The sequence below is a fragment of the Carex rostrata genome, chromosome 24, assembly GCF_964058835.1.
Source record: "Carex rostrata chromosome 24, lpCarRost1.2, whole genome shotgun sequence".
Taxonomy (NCBI): Eukaryota; Viridiplantae; Streptophyta; class Magnoliopsida; order Poales; family Cyperaceae; genus Carex; species Carex rostrata.
This window is the reverse complement of record NC_135941.1, coordinates 6,850,238-6,867,134: the sequence shown is the minus strand read 5'-3', so window position 1 is coordinate 6,867,134 and position 16,897 is coordinate 6,850,238. Positions and strand designations below refer to the sequence as shown.

General features: G+C 32.0%; 3 protein-coding genes across 5 annotated transcripts; 2 read left to right on the top strand and 1 right to left on the bottom strand.

The window, feature by feature from the left end:
• The first annotated feature begins 3,396 nt into the window (after positions 1 to 3,396).
• Positions 3,397 to 4,362, top strand: LOC144575541 (uncharacterized). Its single transcript, XM_078325729.1, has one exon. The coding sequence runs from the start codon at positions 3,602 to 3,604 to the stop codon at positions 4,133 to 4,135; it is 534 nt and encodes a 177-aa protein (XP_078181855.1). The 5' UTR covers positions 3,397 to 3,601; the 3' UTR covers positions 4,136 to 4,362.
• A 202-nt stretch (positions 4,363 to 4,564) lies between these two features.
• IQD13 (IQ-domain 13) lies at positions 4,565 to 8,216 on the bottom strand. Of its 3 annotated transcripts, none has more exons than XM_078325810.1 (7): positions 8,078 to 8,216; positions 7,747 to 7,873; positions 7,080 to 7,436; positions 6,543 to 6,776; positions 6,210 to 6,413; positions 5,567 to 5,692; positions 4,565 to 5,429 (listed from the first exon to the last, which is right to left on the bottom strand). In XM_078325810.1, exons 2-7 carry the CDS (start codon positions 7,819 to 7,821, stop codon positions 4,752 to 4,754), a joined length of 1,674 nt encoding a protein of 557 aa, XP_078181936.1. In that variant the 5' UTR covers positions 7,822 to 7,873; positions 8,078 to 8,216; the 3' UTR covers positions 4,565 to 4,751. The 3 variants fall into 3 exon arrangements, with proteins under 3 accessions (XP_078181936.1, XP_078181938.1, XP_078181937.1); XM_078325812.1 differs by having other exon boundaries at positions 6,216 to 6,413; XM_078325811.1 differs by having other exon boundaries at positions 8,153 to 8,171.
• Positions 8,217 to 15,152: 6,936 nt separating this feature from the next.
• Positions 15,153 to 16,441, top strand: LOC144575985 (uncharacterized). The gene is made up of 2 exons (XM_078326258.1): positions 15,153 to 15,266; positions 16,050 to 16,441. The coding sequence occupies exons 1-2, from the start codon at positions 15,257 to 15,259 to the stop codon at positions 16,439 to 16,441; spliced, it is 402 nt and encodes a 133-aa protein (XP_078182384.1). The 5' UTR covers positions 15,153 to 15,256.
• Positions 16,442 to 16,897: the final 456 nt, after the last annotated feature.

The following is a 16,897-nucleotide window of genomic DNA, read 5'->3' as shown; positions in this document are numbered from 1 at the left end:
TTTTTGGTTTTTTTTTTTTTTGCTCTCTTGCAAGATTGAGATCTCTGATCTGAATAATTTTGAATTATTCCCGAATTATACCCAAATTATTCCCGAATCATGAATTTTTGACATCGCCGAACCGAATCCGAATAATTTATTTGTCACTATGATCATAATCAGGATTTTTACAATATAGGCACCATTGATAAACAAAATCATCAAAATTGTTAGACATAATTTTATTTTTACTAAATAAAATAGATACATCCGATGTTGAGTATATTGGAGTTAACAGGGAAAAGTTATGCCTTGTCAAAAATAAGGATTATGATAAACAGCATTAATCTCCGTGTTTGAAATCACAGATTCGAAACTCAGAAGAAAAAAAATATTATTTATGAATATTAAATAGTTTAGTAATTTGATCTTCAATTTTTATTCAAGAAAAATATATCATCATGAAACCTATTTTATTACTGTATTCCGAATTCTTCCGAAAGAAGGTGAAGAAAATTAGGCAATAATTTAGAAGAAAATTACCAAACAATGTTGCTATTAAGTATTAACTAAAAGATGACTTAAAAGGTTGAAAGATTTTATTCCAACAATTAGACGGAAGAACAGTTTTTCCGGAGAATTAAGATCAACATATTTCACCATTTTACATTTTTACTACGTAAATATTAGCCATTTTATTTTCTTTTAATTTTATATTCATTCCTTATTTTTTTTATTATATATTCCTTATTCAATAATAAAAATCATAATCATGATATTATTATATAATATTTTAATTAAAATAATCATAATTTAATAATATTAATATTACATTTATTATTCAAAAAACATTGTACATTTCATTATTACATCGGTAAACACAGTATTAGTAATAATATAATAATATACTACCAGTAGTAACAGTAATAATATTATAAGTATTATCATAATCATTATCATTAATACGAAATATTTTATACTTTTTATTATTACAATCATCATCATCATTTCATTAAATTGCTGATGTTATTTCATCTTTAGGATATATTTTAAAAAAAAAATCATTAAAAAAAAATAGAATGAGGCTACGACACTATGCATGGTCCATACTAGGATTGATATCGATGTTTACAAAGTCCAAACAGTCAATTTGAACCACTCAATATGATATTCATATAAAAATATACTTAAAGATTATATTTTACATTTTTTTTAGAATATTTTACATGTACATTTTGATACAAAGATCATGTTGAGCGGTTCAAATTGACTGTTTGAATTTAAAAATGAATGTATCAATTCATAGTACATACCCATCTAAGCTATGCATAGTATTGTAGCCTCAATCATAATTTTATATTATAATTTGATTTCATATAATAATAAAATTATTGTATATTTCGTATTAATGATTATTATGATATTCATATATTATTATGAAGAGAGTTCAAATATTTTTAATTTTTATGACTCAATTTTGCCTCCACTTTTAATTTTTCTAAAACAAAATTTTCAAAACTTAAATATCAAAATAAAATTGTTAGATGTGATCTATATTATTTTCTCTACATTCACATGAAAATGTTGACACTTTTCGGTTTTATATAAATCAACATTCAGAATTGAGGAGGGTTAAAATGCTTCCATATTTTGTGCCTCTACCATGCCTCCATTTTTAAAAACTTTAATAACTCAAAATTTAAAACTTAAAAGTCAAAATAAAACTGTTAGATGTGATCTATATTATTTTCTCTATGTGCTCATAAAAAATTATCACATTTCAATTTTATTTTCATGTGAATCAATAAGTTGAAAAATCAACGTCTAGAAATTATCCACATTAGTACGTTTTTTACAAGCTCTTAATGACAACCAAAACAAAATTGAAATGTCATAACTTTTTACACGTGCATAGATAAAATAATATAGATCATATCTAACGGTTTTATTTTGACTTTTAAGTTTTAAATTTTGAGTTATTAAAGTTTTTAAAAATGGAGGCATGGTGGAGGCACAAAAAATGGAGGCATTTGAACCCTCCTCTTCATAATTTATCCATATCAATATATTTTTGTAAGGCCTTAATACCAATTAAAATAAAGTTAAAATGTCGTAACCATTTATATGTACGTAGAGAAAATGATATAGATTAAATCTAACTATTGTATTTTTTATATTTTAATTTAAAATTGTAAGTTATTAATGTTTAAAAAATAGAGACATGATGAAAACACAAAAAATGGAGCTATTCCAACCTTCCACTATTATTTATTATTATGTTTATTGATATAATAATAATCGTCACAAAAACTTTTAATATATTAGTATAATAATTTAGAATCAATACCTTTATCTCTTTTAATAAATGCATAAAACACCAATATAAAAAATTAGAGTAGAACTGGGGTGTTCCTAATTTCACTGAGTTTTTTTGTGAACTCAACTCTAAATTATATAAGATTTATTTTAAACAAAGAATTCAAACGGTTGAAATCCTTCTAACTTACGAGTGATGCGTTTACATGTGAAAATTTTGAACTTTTGAATTAATAGTATAAAGTCAAGTGGTTAAAATTAGAAGATTTATAAATTAATTTTAATACATTAATTTTTTAGACGTCTTTTGACCACTTGACTCTATACAAAATTAATTTAAAATTTAAAAAATTTCACATGTAGGTGCATCACTCATAAGATAAAAGGGTTTCAATAGTTTTAATTCGTCGTTTAAAATTAATCCAATAAATTTTAAAACTGAGTTTAAAAAAAAAATTGATGACCTTGAAAGAGTGAAAGACCCTAGTTCTACTAAAAAAATTATAATAAAAAACTTTTCCGAAAATATAAGTGGAGGGTTCACAGAACAGGCATGATCCGTTTAAGAGTTAAAAGTCGCTAACGGCTCTTTCACTTTCATGGACACTAGTCGGTGCGTGACAGCTGGAGTGCGAATCCTCTGAGATATCTTATATTTTGCGTGACCGACGTGTCCGATGTCTATTGGAGTGACGTAGGGGGCCAGTATTATTTGAGCTTTGAGATGCTTGCAGAACGTATTGGAACGGTTGAGATTTTCCAAAAAGTCACGCAAAATATGAGATATCTCAGAGGATTCGAATTCATGACAGCTGGATCCCTTGGTTCATAATCGCATTGACCGAGACTGATATGACTAAAAGCACCGTGCAGTGTTTCACTGAAAGCTCACACAAGACTAAAGGCTGTTAAAACAACTCATTGTACCGTTTGATTATTTTAATGAGATACAGATTATCCGTCACTCAGAATCCATATCCTCTGAGTTAACAGAATATTTCTATTTAGATCCGGACCGTCCGATCAAAATTCATTAAAGGACCCTTGAATGGATTTTGATCGGACGGTTTAAATCTAAACAGAAATATTCTGTTAACTCAGAGGTATGAATTCCCGTGACCAATGGGACTCGAACTAGCCGTTAATCCCCTCAACCGGTGCTTTCTCCAACGGTCATGTTGCGTTCCTCTTGTTTCAAATACCCATATCCTCCGCCTCCCTTAACCCACCTCTACCCCCCTCTCTTATTCTCTCTCTGAAAACAGAAAAATCAGAAGCTCTGTTTCTCTTTCTTTGTTCAGCAACAATGGGTTTTGCATCAACATCATCAAACCCATCTCTCTACCACACACGCAAGGCCTTTCTCCTCTCCAATTACATCCTCCTCGGTGCTGCCTCTGGTTGCATTTTTCTCACTCTATCCCTGCGCCTAATCCCATCACTATGCGGCCTCCTCCTCATCTTCCTTCACTGCCTCACTGCTGTCTCGGCTGGTTTTTCCTGCTCTGTTGGCCCAGCCTCCTCCCACATGGCGCAAACAGCAGTTTCATCTCTCACCGCGATATTTCAAGGAGCTGTCGCCTTGATGGCACTGACCCGCACATCTGATTTTCTGACAGAACTGAAGTCTTACGTGAGGGAAGAAGATGCCGAGGTAATCCTGAAAATGGTTGGCGCGCTTGGTCTACTATTATTTGTGGTGGAGTGGGTGGTGCTTGCCTTGGCATTTGTGCTTAGACTGGAGGGAGAAGGAGATGGGGTACATGGCAACAATGTGAGGAGCTCTAAGGTAGGAAATGAAGATCAATTGAAGGATTGGCCGTGGCAATTCCAGGTTTAGGTTGTAATGTTGCGAGAATGTGCAGGGAACTGAAATTTCTTTCATTGAAGTCCTTTCTTTATTCTGGTATAAGTCCTAATGATTAAAGTATATTTTTAATTTGTTCTTTTATTCTTTCTGTCTTTCTATGTAATTGGGGACATGAAGAGGATCTGAGAGTATTATATTAGTCGCAACTATGCAAGGATATATTTCTATATAATGGCAAATTTATACTTTTGCTGGAATTCTATTGAATGTTTTTCTATTAAGTCTGAAAAGAGAATTTGATGACACTGGAGATTTCAGTTAATCAGAGCATGTTTCTGTTTGAATGACAGCATAATAATGCAAATCACACTAACTAAACTGAAACCTCAAATTTACAATGAAAGCTTAGAAAAGTTGTGCGATAGCAAACTTGATGCACAACAAAACCATAAAAGGAAAAAAGGAAAAAAGAAAATAAATCAATCCTAAAAAGAAAATATAGTTATACAATAATAATAATAATAAACAAGCAAAGAAAGAAAACATCAATCCTAAAATCAATTCACACTTGCAACAAATTCAAACCAATGCAGTCAGAACATAGATCAGAAATCAAAGAAAAAATTCACACAACCTGAAAAATTATCTACCTGAATGGTCTTCTACCAACCACCACCGGCATCGACACAGCTGAGTCAATACTAATCCCACTAGTAATTGACAGTGTCTTCCGGTGCCTCCTCGACACCTCAGATGGGGCTGTTTCCTTCCAAAAGGACCCCTTTCCCCATTTTATGGATCCTAAAGAGAACCCCCTCTTATCCTCATTCTTTTCATGTACCTTTGCCTTTACCTTGGCCTTGGCAGAGACGGTCGGTGCCATGTAATTTGGGACGGTGAAAGGGGGGCAGCTGGTAAGGCTATCATCATCCCTAATAATTGGGCTGGGCTTGGTCTTTGCTTTGAGTTTGGGCTTTGATGAGGAAGTGAATTCTTGCAGGGGAGATCTAGAGATGAACTGAAGTTGGGTTTGCAGGGTTTGTATTGGGTGCTTGATTTTTGGTTTCTCATAGGATTTGTCCGGTAGGTGGAGGTCACGGCCGAACTCGAACTGGGTTTCAATGGGGTTTTTTATTTTTGGTTTGCCATAGGGTTCATTAGGCGTGTTGAACCCGTGTTGGATTTGGGTCGGTAGCTTGATCCTTGGATTGACACAGGATTCGTCGCGTGGGTGGCGGTCAAATGGTGTCCAGCACCATTGGTTCACACCTGAATGGAGATCAGCAAGGATTGCAGTAGCCATGGCTGGTGGGGCCCTTAATAACTGCAAGAATGTGGTGTGAATGGGATTATTATATTAATTGCAACATTGCAAGAGATATTTTGAGAATTACTGTTGGAAAATTAATTGTGATTAACTCATGAGTCAAGAAAAAGGTTGAAAAGTGTAACTTATATAACCTGATGAGAATAAGCATATGCTAAAGCTCTCTCTCTTTTCATGATAGCCTCCACCTTGCTTTTCATCCGGGCTTCCGCCTCCTCCTTTGTTAGTACACTATCATTCCATGAATAATCACCTTTGGGCTGTATCAGAAAAGAAAAAGAAAATACAGTATTAGCACATATTCATACCATATACAAAACATTTTATGTACTGGCATTGACATATACTAAAATTAATCAGAGCATTGCCAAACTAACTTAAATCCTGATTTAAGTACACCAGGTAAAAATGAGAGTCATCACACCAAAAATTAGGATGTCATCTTGGTAAAGTGTTATCAGATAGAAATCAGAGGTATCATAATTTAATTTCTAAATCAGTATTTCACTGAACAAATTGCAGGACTGCCTTTGTTAACTTTTAAAAGAGGATTACACACTTAGTTCCCTAGAATCTGTAGTTTGTAATAAAAAAAACATAATTAGGAAAGGTGGATTGGGTAAAGAAGTTTAATTTGTTTTTGTTTCTGTTTTTCACAAACTGCAAGTACACTAGGACACTAGGTGAAAGGAAAGAAAAGGCATGTTGAACATCCATGTTTGGCAATGCTTTTTCCTGCAATCAAAGAAGAATTCATAAAATATATTTTTTTGTAACTCTCACCTCAGTCTCAGATGTATGGTAAGACTGAGATGCTCTGCTTTCCATCATTTCCACCCTTCTCGCATGAATCTGTGTTTGTACCTTAACTAGCAATCGCATTTGATTCATGGCTTCTATTGTCTGACGCTTGATGCCATTCCCCCGCATCATTGTCTGAAGCCTTATTAGCCCCTTCAGTGCTAGATAGTTTCTCCTAGCCTGCAAAGATAATATAGAAGTTACATAAAATTAATTACCGGTGGCCTGAAAAAATAATGATTTTGTATGTGACTGATAAAATTTTAAGCAAATTCTAAACAAATTATACACCGAAAACCGAAAACTCACCAAATAACCTCGAAATGCCTTTTGAATCTTCAAAGCTGAGGTGTGCGCAACATTTGGGTTTATTTTAGGCCTCCTTACATGTACCATTTGAGCTTTTTTGGGGGCCACATTGGTTCCTCTATGGTGCAAGTCACATTCATTCTGAGCCATCTGAAGGTGCACTTGATGCAAACTTTTCTGCTCTTGTTCTTCAAATCTATTGCTAGGAATTTGAGGCAACCTATTCTGATCGACCTGTTACTAATTAAGAAAATTAATAATTTGATGTAGCTTACACCATTACAACAATACAACTTTAGTAGAACACAGTGTTTGATTATTTAGCTACATCATGAACTGGAACCGTGGTATAACATCACTCAATTTTGGTACTTGTATCGAACCAATACTTGCGGGTGAAGCCATTGCTTTTGTGATAAGTTAAACTGTATTTAAAAGACCAAGTCTTGTTATTAAAACAGCAAGAATATAAGTGACAAAAACCTTCTAATTTACTTAGATGAAAAAAGTGATTAACTTGTTCAATCATATTATCACCTGTTGGACATGATGGAGTCTATTTGAAGGGGTTTGATGCACCATATTATTATATGGATCTCCATGATTGTACACCTCAACTGATATCCTGTTATGATATGGATCGCTCTCATGCTCGATTGACCTCCTATATCTAGTCCAGTATTGAGCTCTCTCAGTTTCCACTGATCTCCTATTAGGAGGCCTCTGGTGGTGTCTCTTGTATGGTTCTTCTGAATCTCTCTCGGCATCACCTAGTATCTTTTCAATGCTACTTGGCTCTCTACAGAGAGGGATGAAGGTGCTTATTTCACCATTTTTGGGTTTCCCAAAGACCCATTTCTTTTTATCTTTGTTGTCTTTCTTCTCCACATAAGCCTAAGTATAGTTCATGGTAACTTTATCAGAGTTAGAATTGAATTGATCACTAAATGTTCTTTTACGGAAATTGTCTTGATCAAACATTCAGAAGAAGCTTCCTACTATACCCATTTATATATATTTATTTCAATTTTATTTAGGCATCATATTAATATTCATGAACAATAGTTCTTCGTCTTGCTTTAATTATCTGAAAGAATGATGTTCTGTTTAATGCACTCTATTGGAAAGCAATTACCTTTTGATTTGAAAAAAATAAAATTATGATGAAAAGGGAAGAAAATTGTTGATTACATGACAAACTTACGGTCAGAGGCTTATCTTTGGAACTTCCTGTAAATGCTCTTTTAATGGCAAAAAACCAATTTCCTTTCTTCCCCATCTCATTTGCATCAGTATCTTAGCTCGATCGTCATTTTTTCCTTCTATTTTATCTATAAAATGGGGCAATTTTTAATCATTGAATTACCGTATCCAGGACGGTAAATTGATATCATGCATGCACTATAACAAAATCATGAGCAAGAAAAAATATATATATTTTCAATGTATCCTTTTAAACTAAAATTTCCAAACATGCAGTAGGAGTACAGAAAGGAGAGATGGAAAAAGGGTAGAGAAAGGAGGTAGGTTGTTACCTTGGCAAGATCCTAAGAAACTGTAGGATAGAATTATCCAACACTGGTACCAGACCTTAAATATATACTCTACACCTCTTAACCTATGCAAGTTGCCATGTTACTTCACTGCCATCAGACATGAGACATTAATTTATATCGCTTGGAACAGCAATTTCATTCTCATTTTGCTGCCTTTAATGAGAGACAGGGAATAGAGTTCTCCCTTGCAAGCATTCTCAGCATAGAAATAGATATATGATATGATATATATGATATATATCCCTACTGTTGAGTGATTCCTTTTCAGAACATTTTGTTTCAATGATGATGAATCAATACCGTGGCCACTTTCTCACTCATTGGGTCCATCCACCCACCTTTGCTTGGTTATAAAGATATCTTTTATGGTAGCCTTGCAACAGAGACATTTACCTATATCATTTCTCCATTACTTAATTACCATACTAGAGAATATATGTACACTCATTTTAATTTCAGCTAAGAATAAATTTAAAATTAACCAAATTAACCCAATTCACTGGTTTTGGAGAACTTAAGATATTTGACTATGATCAAAGTTTTCAGATTAATTTTTGGGCCATTGTACTCATGGGAAAAAAAATCCATTTAGAGTGAATTTTTTTTCCCATGCACACAGTATTTCGGTCATTCAAATTAGATCCAAACTTAAACCATTTTCATTCCCGCCTGACAGCCGACTATACCCTTAAAAAAAACTAGAAAATTTAATTTTTTTTAGCAAGCATTAAATATTCTGTATAAAAAAATTATATAAAATTATATTAGTTGAAACTGTACATAATCACACTTAATGGAAAATTTGGTGAATAAATCAGGACTAAAATCATTCTCCATTTTAAAAATAATTAGGCAGATACACATGTTGCGTATAGGGTCAATTGATTTTCATTCATTTTCAAAAAAATTATACTTATGCATGATTTCTATATAGTTTAGAGTAAAATGCTATGAATATAGTTCCGATCTCAGCTATTGATCATCTTTGTTGAGATTTGTGTATGAAAAATATTGTTTCTTGAGATTTGTGCATGAGAAATTTTGAATGGTTGGGATCAGAATAATAGGGTTCTGTAATCTCTTGGGAATAACAGCAGATTTATTTCCGTAAAATTGACTCTCTAGTATGAAAATTTATATGATTGATATATTCTCATTCATATTTAATCTCCATAGCTTAAAATGTAATATATAATATAGTATGGAATTAGGAGGAAGGGACGCATCCATTTGTCAAATAACTGGAGTGTAATTTATCCCTGTGTGAGAATGAGATTTACTAGTAGTATATATTAGAACAAAGAATTATAGGACCACCAATTAATTAATAAGAGGCAAATAAAGCACTAGCTATTTCAGCTTATGTTCTTGGCTTGCACTGGCGTAGGTTTCGGTTGTTACGAGATTCCAAGAAATTAAATGACAAGTCGGCACATTCGTACTATATATATATATATAACATTTATTTATTTTTTTAAATAAAATTCAATATCTAGGAGGTAATGACCGTAAAAATTTAATCAAAATAAAATTGTACGCCCACTACTTATTAGACAAGTCAGAATATTTTTGAATGAATATAAAATATTGACACCATAATACTAATTAATTACATTAAAATTATGAATTAATTACAATTAACTATGGGAGCTAACAATAGAACATATATTGAGATTAAACCATGATAATTTTTAATAGTAGCCATATATAGTGCATGGCTGCTATGGCGGCACTCAAAGCAAACAATATTAATTTAACATTACCATACCGTTTACAGTTTAAAACGAGCTGATATTATATTAATAATCTGAATTTTAATAATAATTTGATGAGAAACAAAAGTTTGAGATTTGATATAAAACAATATAACTTACAATTTTATTTTGTTTTATTTAAATGCAAAACGTATATTATAAAAATTGATATTTTTAGAAAAACAAACCAAATAATTAATTAGTAAATTTTGTAAACAAATTAATGTTGCAGTTATATTATTGCGTATTAATGTAAAAATTAATGCTCCATAAAGGTAGTTGAGTTTCAACTTTTAAGGCCTCCAAGGCACGCCAAGTCACCATATATATTTAATCGTTGGATCAACTATGAATTATGGTAAACAAAATTTATCATGTGCTGACATTTATTTAGTTCTTATATTAAATGCTCATCAATGAGTGGAAACACATTTACTTGGATGAATGAAATTAATTACTATACTGGTGTGATCCCCTATTAAAATTTATGTATATTGTTATGATGTATTCTATTTGATAGTGTTTGTCTCAATTAAAAATTAAATGCTTTCTGCAGTACGTATTTCTATTGACGAGGCAAAGTCCAAATTTTTTTTTTTTTTTTAAATATTTGCAGAAGCTACAAAGTTAGGAGGAAGAATTAAACTCTCAACCTTTGAATAACTAACAGTTCTAGAACTTTTTTTTTTTTTCTTGCCAACTGTGTTACCTCTCTTTTCTCAAGTCTAAAAATCCTAGTTTGTAAATTTTGTAAATAATAGATCATGACTATAGACGCAGGACCAAGTCCAGCAAACATGTGTTTTGTCTAATCCTAGCCGTTGCCTCCTCTCTTGCCATTTCTCACAAGTTAGCTGCCAAGTCAATATTGGCAAGAGATTTAATTGGATTTTTGTTTATTTTCTGTTATGTCTTGTTATTTAAGCTATGCAGGGCTGGTTCTGAAAATTTTCGGATTCGGGGCGGGAGAAAAGTTTGAACTCTTTATATATACATTTTTTTTTATGAGATTAGCTAATATGCTTTCGTAAGTACTTCAACATCATATATTTATAAGTCATTTTCACATTTTCAAAGTCCAAACTATCGATCTGAACCGTTCAACATGATATCCATATTAAAATATTCTTGAAGACCAAATTTTACATTTTTTGAAATTATTTTATTATTTTTTAGATAAGTAGAAAATTCATTGATTAAGAAAATTCTGAACCATAAAAAACAATGATTTCCTACCTACCTTAAAAAATAGTAACAAAATTTTAAAAAAATGTAAAAGTTGGTCTCCAAGCACGTTTTAATATGGATATTATGTTGAATGGTTTGGATCAGCTATTTAGACTTTTAAAACGAAAAAAAATGACTTATAAGCATATGGTGTTGAAGTACTTATGAAAGTGTATTAGCCGGTCTCATCTTTTATTGATATGCCAATAGATCATATCTATATATAGAAAATTTTGATCCCTTTATATATACAAAATTTAGGCCCTTAATAATTTATTATTATATACATATTAATTTTTTTATATATAAAAACTATATTTTTTTAGGCCCCTTAGATCTTGGAGTTAGACGGTCGCCCTAAGTGTCCTGCACTAGGGCCGGCTCTGAAGCTAAGCAATGTACTAGATAATTTCAGCAATGAAATTTGAATTGAATCCTCCAATTATTTCTCTTATTATTTGCCTTTACATTTACCTTTACTTTTATTTGCTTTCTTTTTTATAAAAGGCACAAAAAATAATTCAACTTCTCCAAGCCACTAAAATTTCACACAAAAATCTCTCCAAATCAATCAAAAACTTGAAAGAGTCTACACCCCTGTTCACATAAGGCTTATTAATGCTATTATTTCCGGGGTGTATGGGTCATCATATAGCAACTTTTTTGACAAAAGAATTAACTAAATAGCAATTGTCGTGTCATCGCGGAAAAGTAAAAAGAAAAACGTTATAGATTATGCAGGGTTTTCATGTCATTTGAATAAATATTTCTATCAAGGTTCTAAATAGCAATTGTCGTGTCAGGTTAAAAAATTCTATAGCTAATTAACTATAGCGACGAAAACGACTGATAGCGCTACAGCTTTTAAGGTCCAAAAACATTACAGCGCCGCTATATCTAGCTATTTAAAACATTGATTTCTATCAATTATCATAATAATCTCTATTTCCAAAAAAGAAAAAAAGAAAAAATCAGTCCGGGCTACTTTTTATTTATTTTTTTGCATGAAAGATGCAACTTTTTCCATCTTCTCCCAATGAAGCTTTCTATTAGTGAGAAATTGGGAGTATATCCTAAGATACCTGACCGTGGAATACTCAGAACAAGCTAAAATCAATTAGATATCTATTTGAAATATAGAGGATTTAATTTTAGGTTCGTGTTGGATTAAAACGGAGGACTCAGATCTCATTCTACACGGTCGGGTACTGCATTCAGAAATCGGAGCAGGAGAATAAAAGGAATTCACATCCTCTGAGATATCTCATATTTTGCGTGACTTCTAGTAAAATCTCAACCGTTCAAATACGTTCTGCACGAATTTCAAAGCTCAAATAATACTGCCCCTGCGCTATTCCCGAATAGGCAACGGACACGTCGGTCACGCAAAATATGAGATATCTCAAAGGATACGCACTCGAATAAAAGTATACAGCTCAACCACGGAAATAAATCTGTTGTTATTCCAAAGGGATCACAGGATTGTGTTATTCCGATCCCAACCATTAATCTTTATCAAGATTCGGACACAAAATACTTTTTGTAATCAAATTCAATTTTAAACGGTTGTGATAGAAATAACAGGGTCCTGTGATTCCCTTTGGAATAACAGCAGATTTATGTCCCTCAACCACATGATCAATCGATTCTTATTAATCTTATAAACTTTCTCACTTATATTATAAAAAAAAAAAAAAAAAAATAACAGCTGTGAACTTGGCGGCCGCTATAAAACTTAAACTAAGAGAAAAGGACAATCTAGCTCGCCATTCTAAACTACGCCTTTGTTTCTTTTATATATCAAGACATGATAAGAGTCACATTCGCTTGTAAGCTACTCCAAAGAATGAAACTTAAATTGCAATAAATAACAAAGTGCTTAAGTTTGGTGACTAACTACCCTTCATACATTTAGCTTTCTTCCTTTCGTCAAATTTTGTCTCAATCATAATTATATTATATTATTGTCTACACTTAATTTGGACGAACACGGTTGTCATTAATTGCCAAAAAATCATGATGAGATAAAGCGTAATCGATCATTTACCCACCCGTTGGTTTAATTTAAGTAATAATATAAGCGTAATCGATAATACACTATAATTAACCTACTAGTTTTATAAATTATTCCGATATCATATCCTAGTCTGAGCCTCTGAGGTGCCTGACGAATCTCAACTGCTTATATGCATTGAGATTCGTGCTGGATCTTAAAAGGAACGGAGGGGGGTGGTAAATTACGGAGGTTGGGTAGTTCATTACCGGTAAACGGGTAAATATTTTAACAGAGTAGTTTTTACTTCTTGCAGCGCACTAATCACATGCAACACTGTTTTGATTCTATAGTTTGTGTGCTGCATAAAGCCAAAACTACTCTGTTTTGATTCTATAATATAAACGAGATTATAGCGCTGTTATCAACAAAAAGAAAATAAAAGACGGAAAATGTAACGGTCGCATGTTATGAAAAACAAATCATTTGATGTAATAGTGAGACCAAAAAGAAAAGATTTAAATCCATATCAACCGAATTTTTTATTAATAGAAAAATAAATAAAAGAATATCGACAATGGAGAAGAGATTCGAAAAAATTCGACATATAAGAAAAACGTGATTATCTATAACGTTCAGAGGACATTATAGATCAAAACGTCTAAATTAGCGAAATCACATTAACCACTAATTAGCGGTTTTTGCTGACCGTTTTAGTCTACCATGCTCAAACATTTTGAAAAAAAATAAAAAATTTATGGACGTTAACGTTAAATCCAAATCTGTCCGCTTCACAAGCTCAAGAGTCGATGTTAGTAAATCCAAATCTGTCCCCTTCATAAGTAAATATAAATACATGATTTCTCTGTGAAGTTTGGTGAGAAATGATAGATGTGAAGTATAGTCACAAGTAATAAATGACTGATTAATAACACCATGTAGCTCCAATTTAAGTAAAGGACGTTGTACAAACTAACGTTCAGATTTTTTTTTTTTTTTTTCATTTTTCAAAACAGTCAACATAAACCGCTAATTAGTAAATGTGATTTCGCTAATTTGAACCTTTTGATATATAACGTCCTCTGAATGTTACAGATAATTACTTTTTTTTATATGTCGAATTTTTCCGAATCTCTTATCCATTGTCAATATTTTTTTATTTTTTTTCTATTAATAAAAATTTCGGCCATATCACCCGGTTGGTAGCAAACAAATTCTATCATCGGAATGAATTTTGGCGAGAGTTGATCTTTTCAATAGAGATATAATATTAGTTTTCTTGCAGAGAATTAATTAGTAAAATAATTTGAAACAATTCATATCGGAAGTAGAATAGCATGCTAATTCACAAAAAAACAAACAAAGAATAATCCTTTTTTGCTAACTCAAAGACATCCAAACGTAGAATAATAGTTCAGAATAGTCGCTAATCCGAATTTAGCACTATTCCTTGCCTCATCCAAACACACCCTGCAATTATAACTCTTTTATTTTTTGAAATCTATGTGCTTGCTTATACTAATTGACACAATTAGCATGGATTTCTAGCTCCATCACTGTTTCAATTCATCTCCCCTTCATTCTTTGTAAGAAAATAATTAAGTGGTCCAAATAAAACAGGCCTAAACCATGCCGTTAATCAGCCCATTTAATTAGGCCCTAATTAAATGGCTTAATTATCAGGTGCGTTGATATAATGCATTGTGTTGATTATCCAAAAGTCTGATTCAATGCATTGACTAAAGGATGCATACTCATGTTGACTAAAGGGTGCATGCATATGGCGCATACCCATCCTTTGGCTTGATTAAATTAACAAATGCATTGCGTTAAATTAACAGGCGCTATTATATGAATCTGATTAAAGGGCGCTATTGTATTATTTGGCTTAAAAGTGCGCAGATAATGTACAGATTAATATTAAAAGGTGCATATTGATAGGTGCGCTATTATATCCACCCTTTCGTTGCGCACTGGCTGTGTTAATTCATCTCCCTATAAATAATTGCTTTAATGACAGGCATAGATAACGAAAAATTCTAATAGTAAGGTTGATCCTCTCTTCATCTATATTCATAAAGAACAAGTTGTCATTGCTTAGAAAGAAAAAAGAGGAGAGAAATCGCTTTGCAATTCTTCTGACGGTTTGCGAAGAACGATTCAAGTGTTGTTCTAAAGATTACTATGGAAAAAGGTATGTAATCTAATTGATTGATTTACACGTGGAGATTTTGATTTCTAAGATCTTTGTTTTGCTTTTGACGATTTTTAATTCCGCTATCGAAACTTTAAATATGATTAGTTGTACTCATGATAATGATTGTGTGTAAGTAGTTGAGCACGATAAGACTACTTACATGTGGTATCAGAGCTTTTGGTTTTGGAAGTCATATTCTCCCGAATAAGTTACTTGTTTTATGAATTTATTATTATTATTATTATTTTCTTTTAATGATTTGTGATTGAAATTTGCGGTAACTTTGAATTATGAGATATATATATCTATATTTTTATATAAATCGTAGATTAAAAATTAATTAATCATTTATTAAGATTATATGATATTAAAATCTGTCATATACTAAATTTAATGATTTAATTAATTAGTAGATTATGAGATTTTATGAATTGCCCAAAGGTTGATTGCGATCTCATAATTTATACAACTTAAGTTGATAATTTACGTTATTCTTCAATTGTTAGTTACCTAAAGGCAACAGCATGGATTGAAACAATAAAATTATCATATTAAAGTATTTTCTAGTAAAATATTATGTCTAATATATCTTAATAAATCTCAAAGGATAATTAGGATATATTAATTAAGTTATTGCTCCAAAAATCTGAAGTTATAAATTATTGCATGTCTCCTATCTTCTGATCTTCTTTTTAAGTTAAATTTTATTTTTCTTAACTTTCCTTGTGATCTTCTCATCTGATCTTATAATTTTATCTTCTTTTCTTTTTAAAATTACAGTTAATGTACCTGTATCGATGCAATCGCATGCATCATCTGTGACAGTCTTTAATGGTCTTAACTTTGCTGAATGGAATGAACAAGTCCAATTTCACTTAGGTGCACAGGACTTGGACATAGCATTATTAGTCAATAAACCCGATGCTATAACTGATGAAAGCAGCGAGGAAGATAAGGCATTTATGGCAGACTGGGAACGTTCTAACAGGTTATGCCTTATGTTTTTGCGAATGACGATTGATGGAAACATTAAGGTTGCTCTTCCGGACACGAATAACGCTCAAGAGTTTCTAGAAAACGTCAAAGCACGCTCACAGACAGCCGATAAGTCGCTTGCCGGTGCGCTTATGGCAAAACTTACCACCATGAAGTATGATTATCCAAAAGTCTGATTCAATGCATTGACTAAAGGATGCATACTCATGTTGACTAAAGGGTGCATGCATATGGCGCATATCCATCCTTTGGTTTGATTAAATTAACAAATGCATTGCGTTAAATTAACAGGCGCTATTATATGAATCTGATTAAAGGGCGCTATTGTATTATTTGGCTTAAAAGTGCGCAGATAATGTACAGATTAATATTAAAAGGTGCATATTGATAGGTGCGCTATTATATCCACCCTTTCGTTGCGCACTGGCTGTGTTAATTCATCTCCCTATAAATAGTTGCTTCAATGACATGCATAGATAACGAAAAATTATAATAGTAAGGTTGATCCTCTCTTCATCTATATTCATAAAGAATAAGTTGTCATTGCTTAGAAAGAAAAAAGAGGAGAGAAATCGCTTTGCAGTTCTTCTAACAGTTTGCGAAGAACGATTCAAGTGTTGTTCTAAAGATTA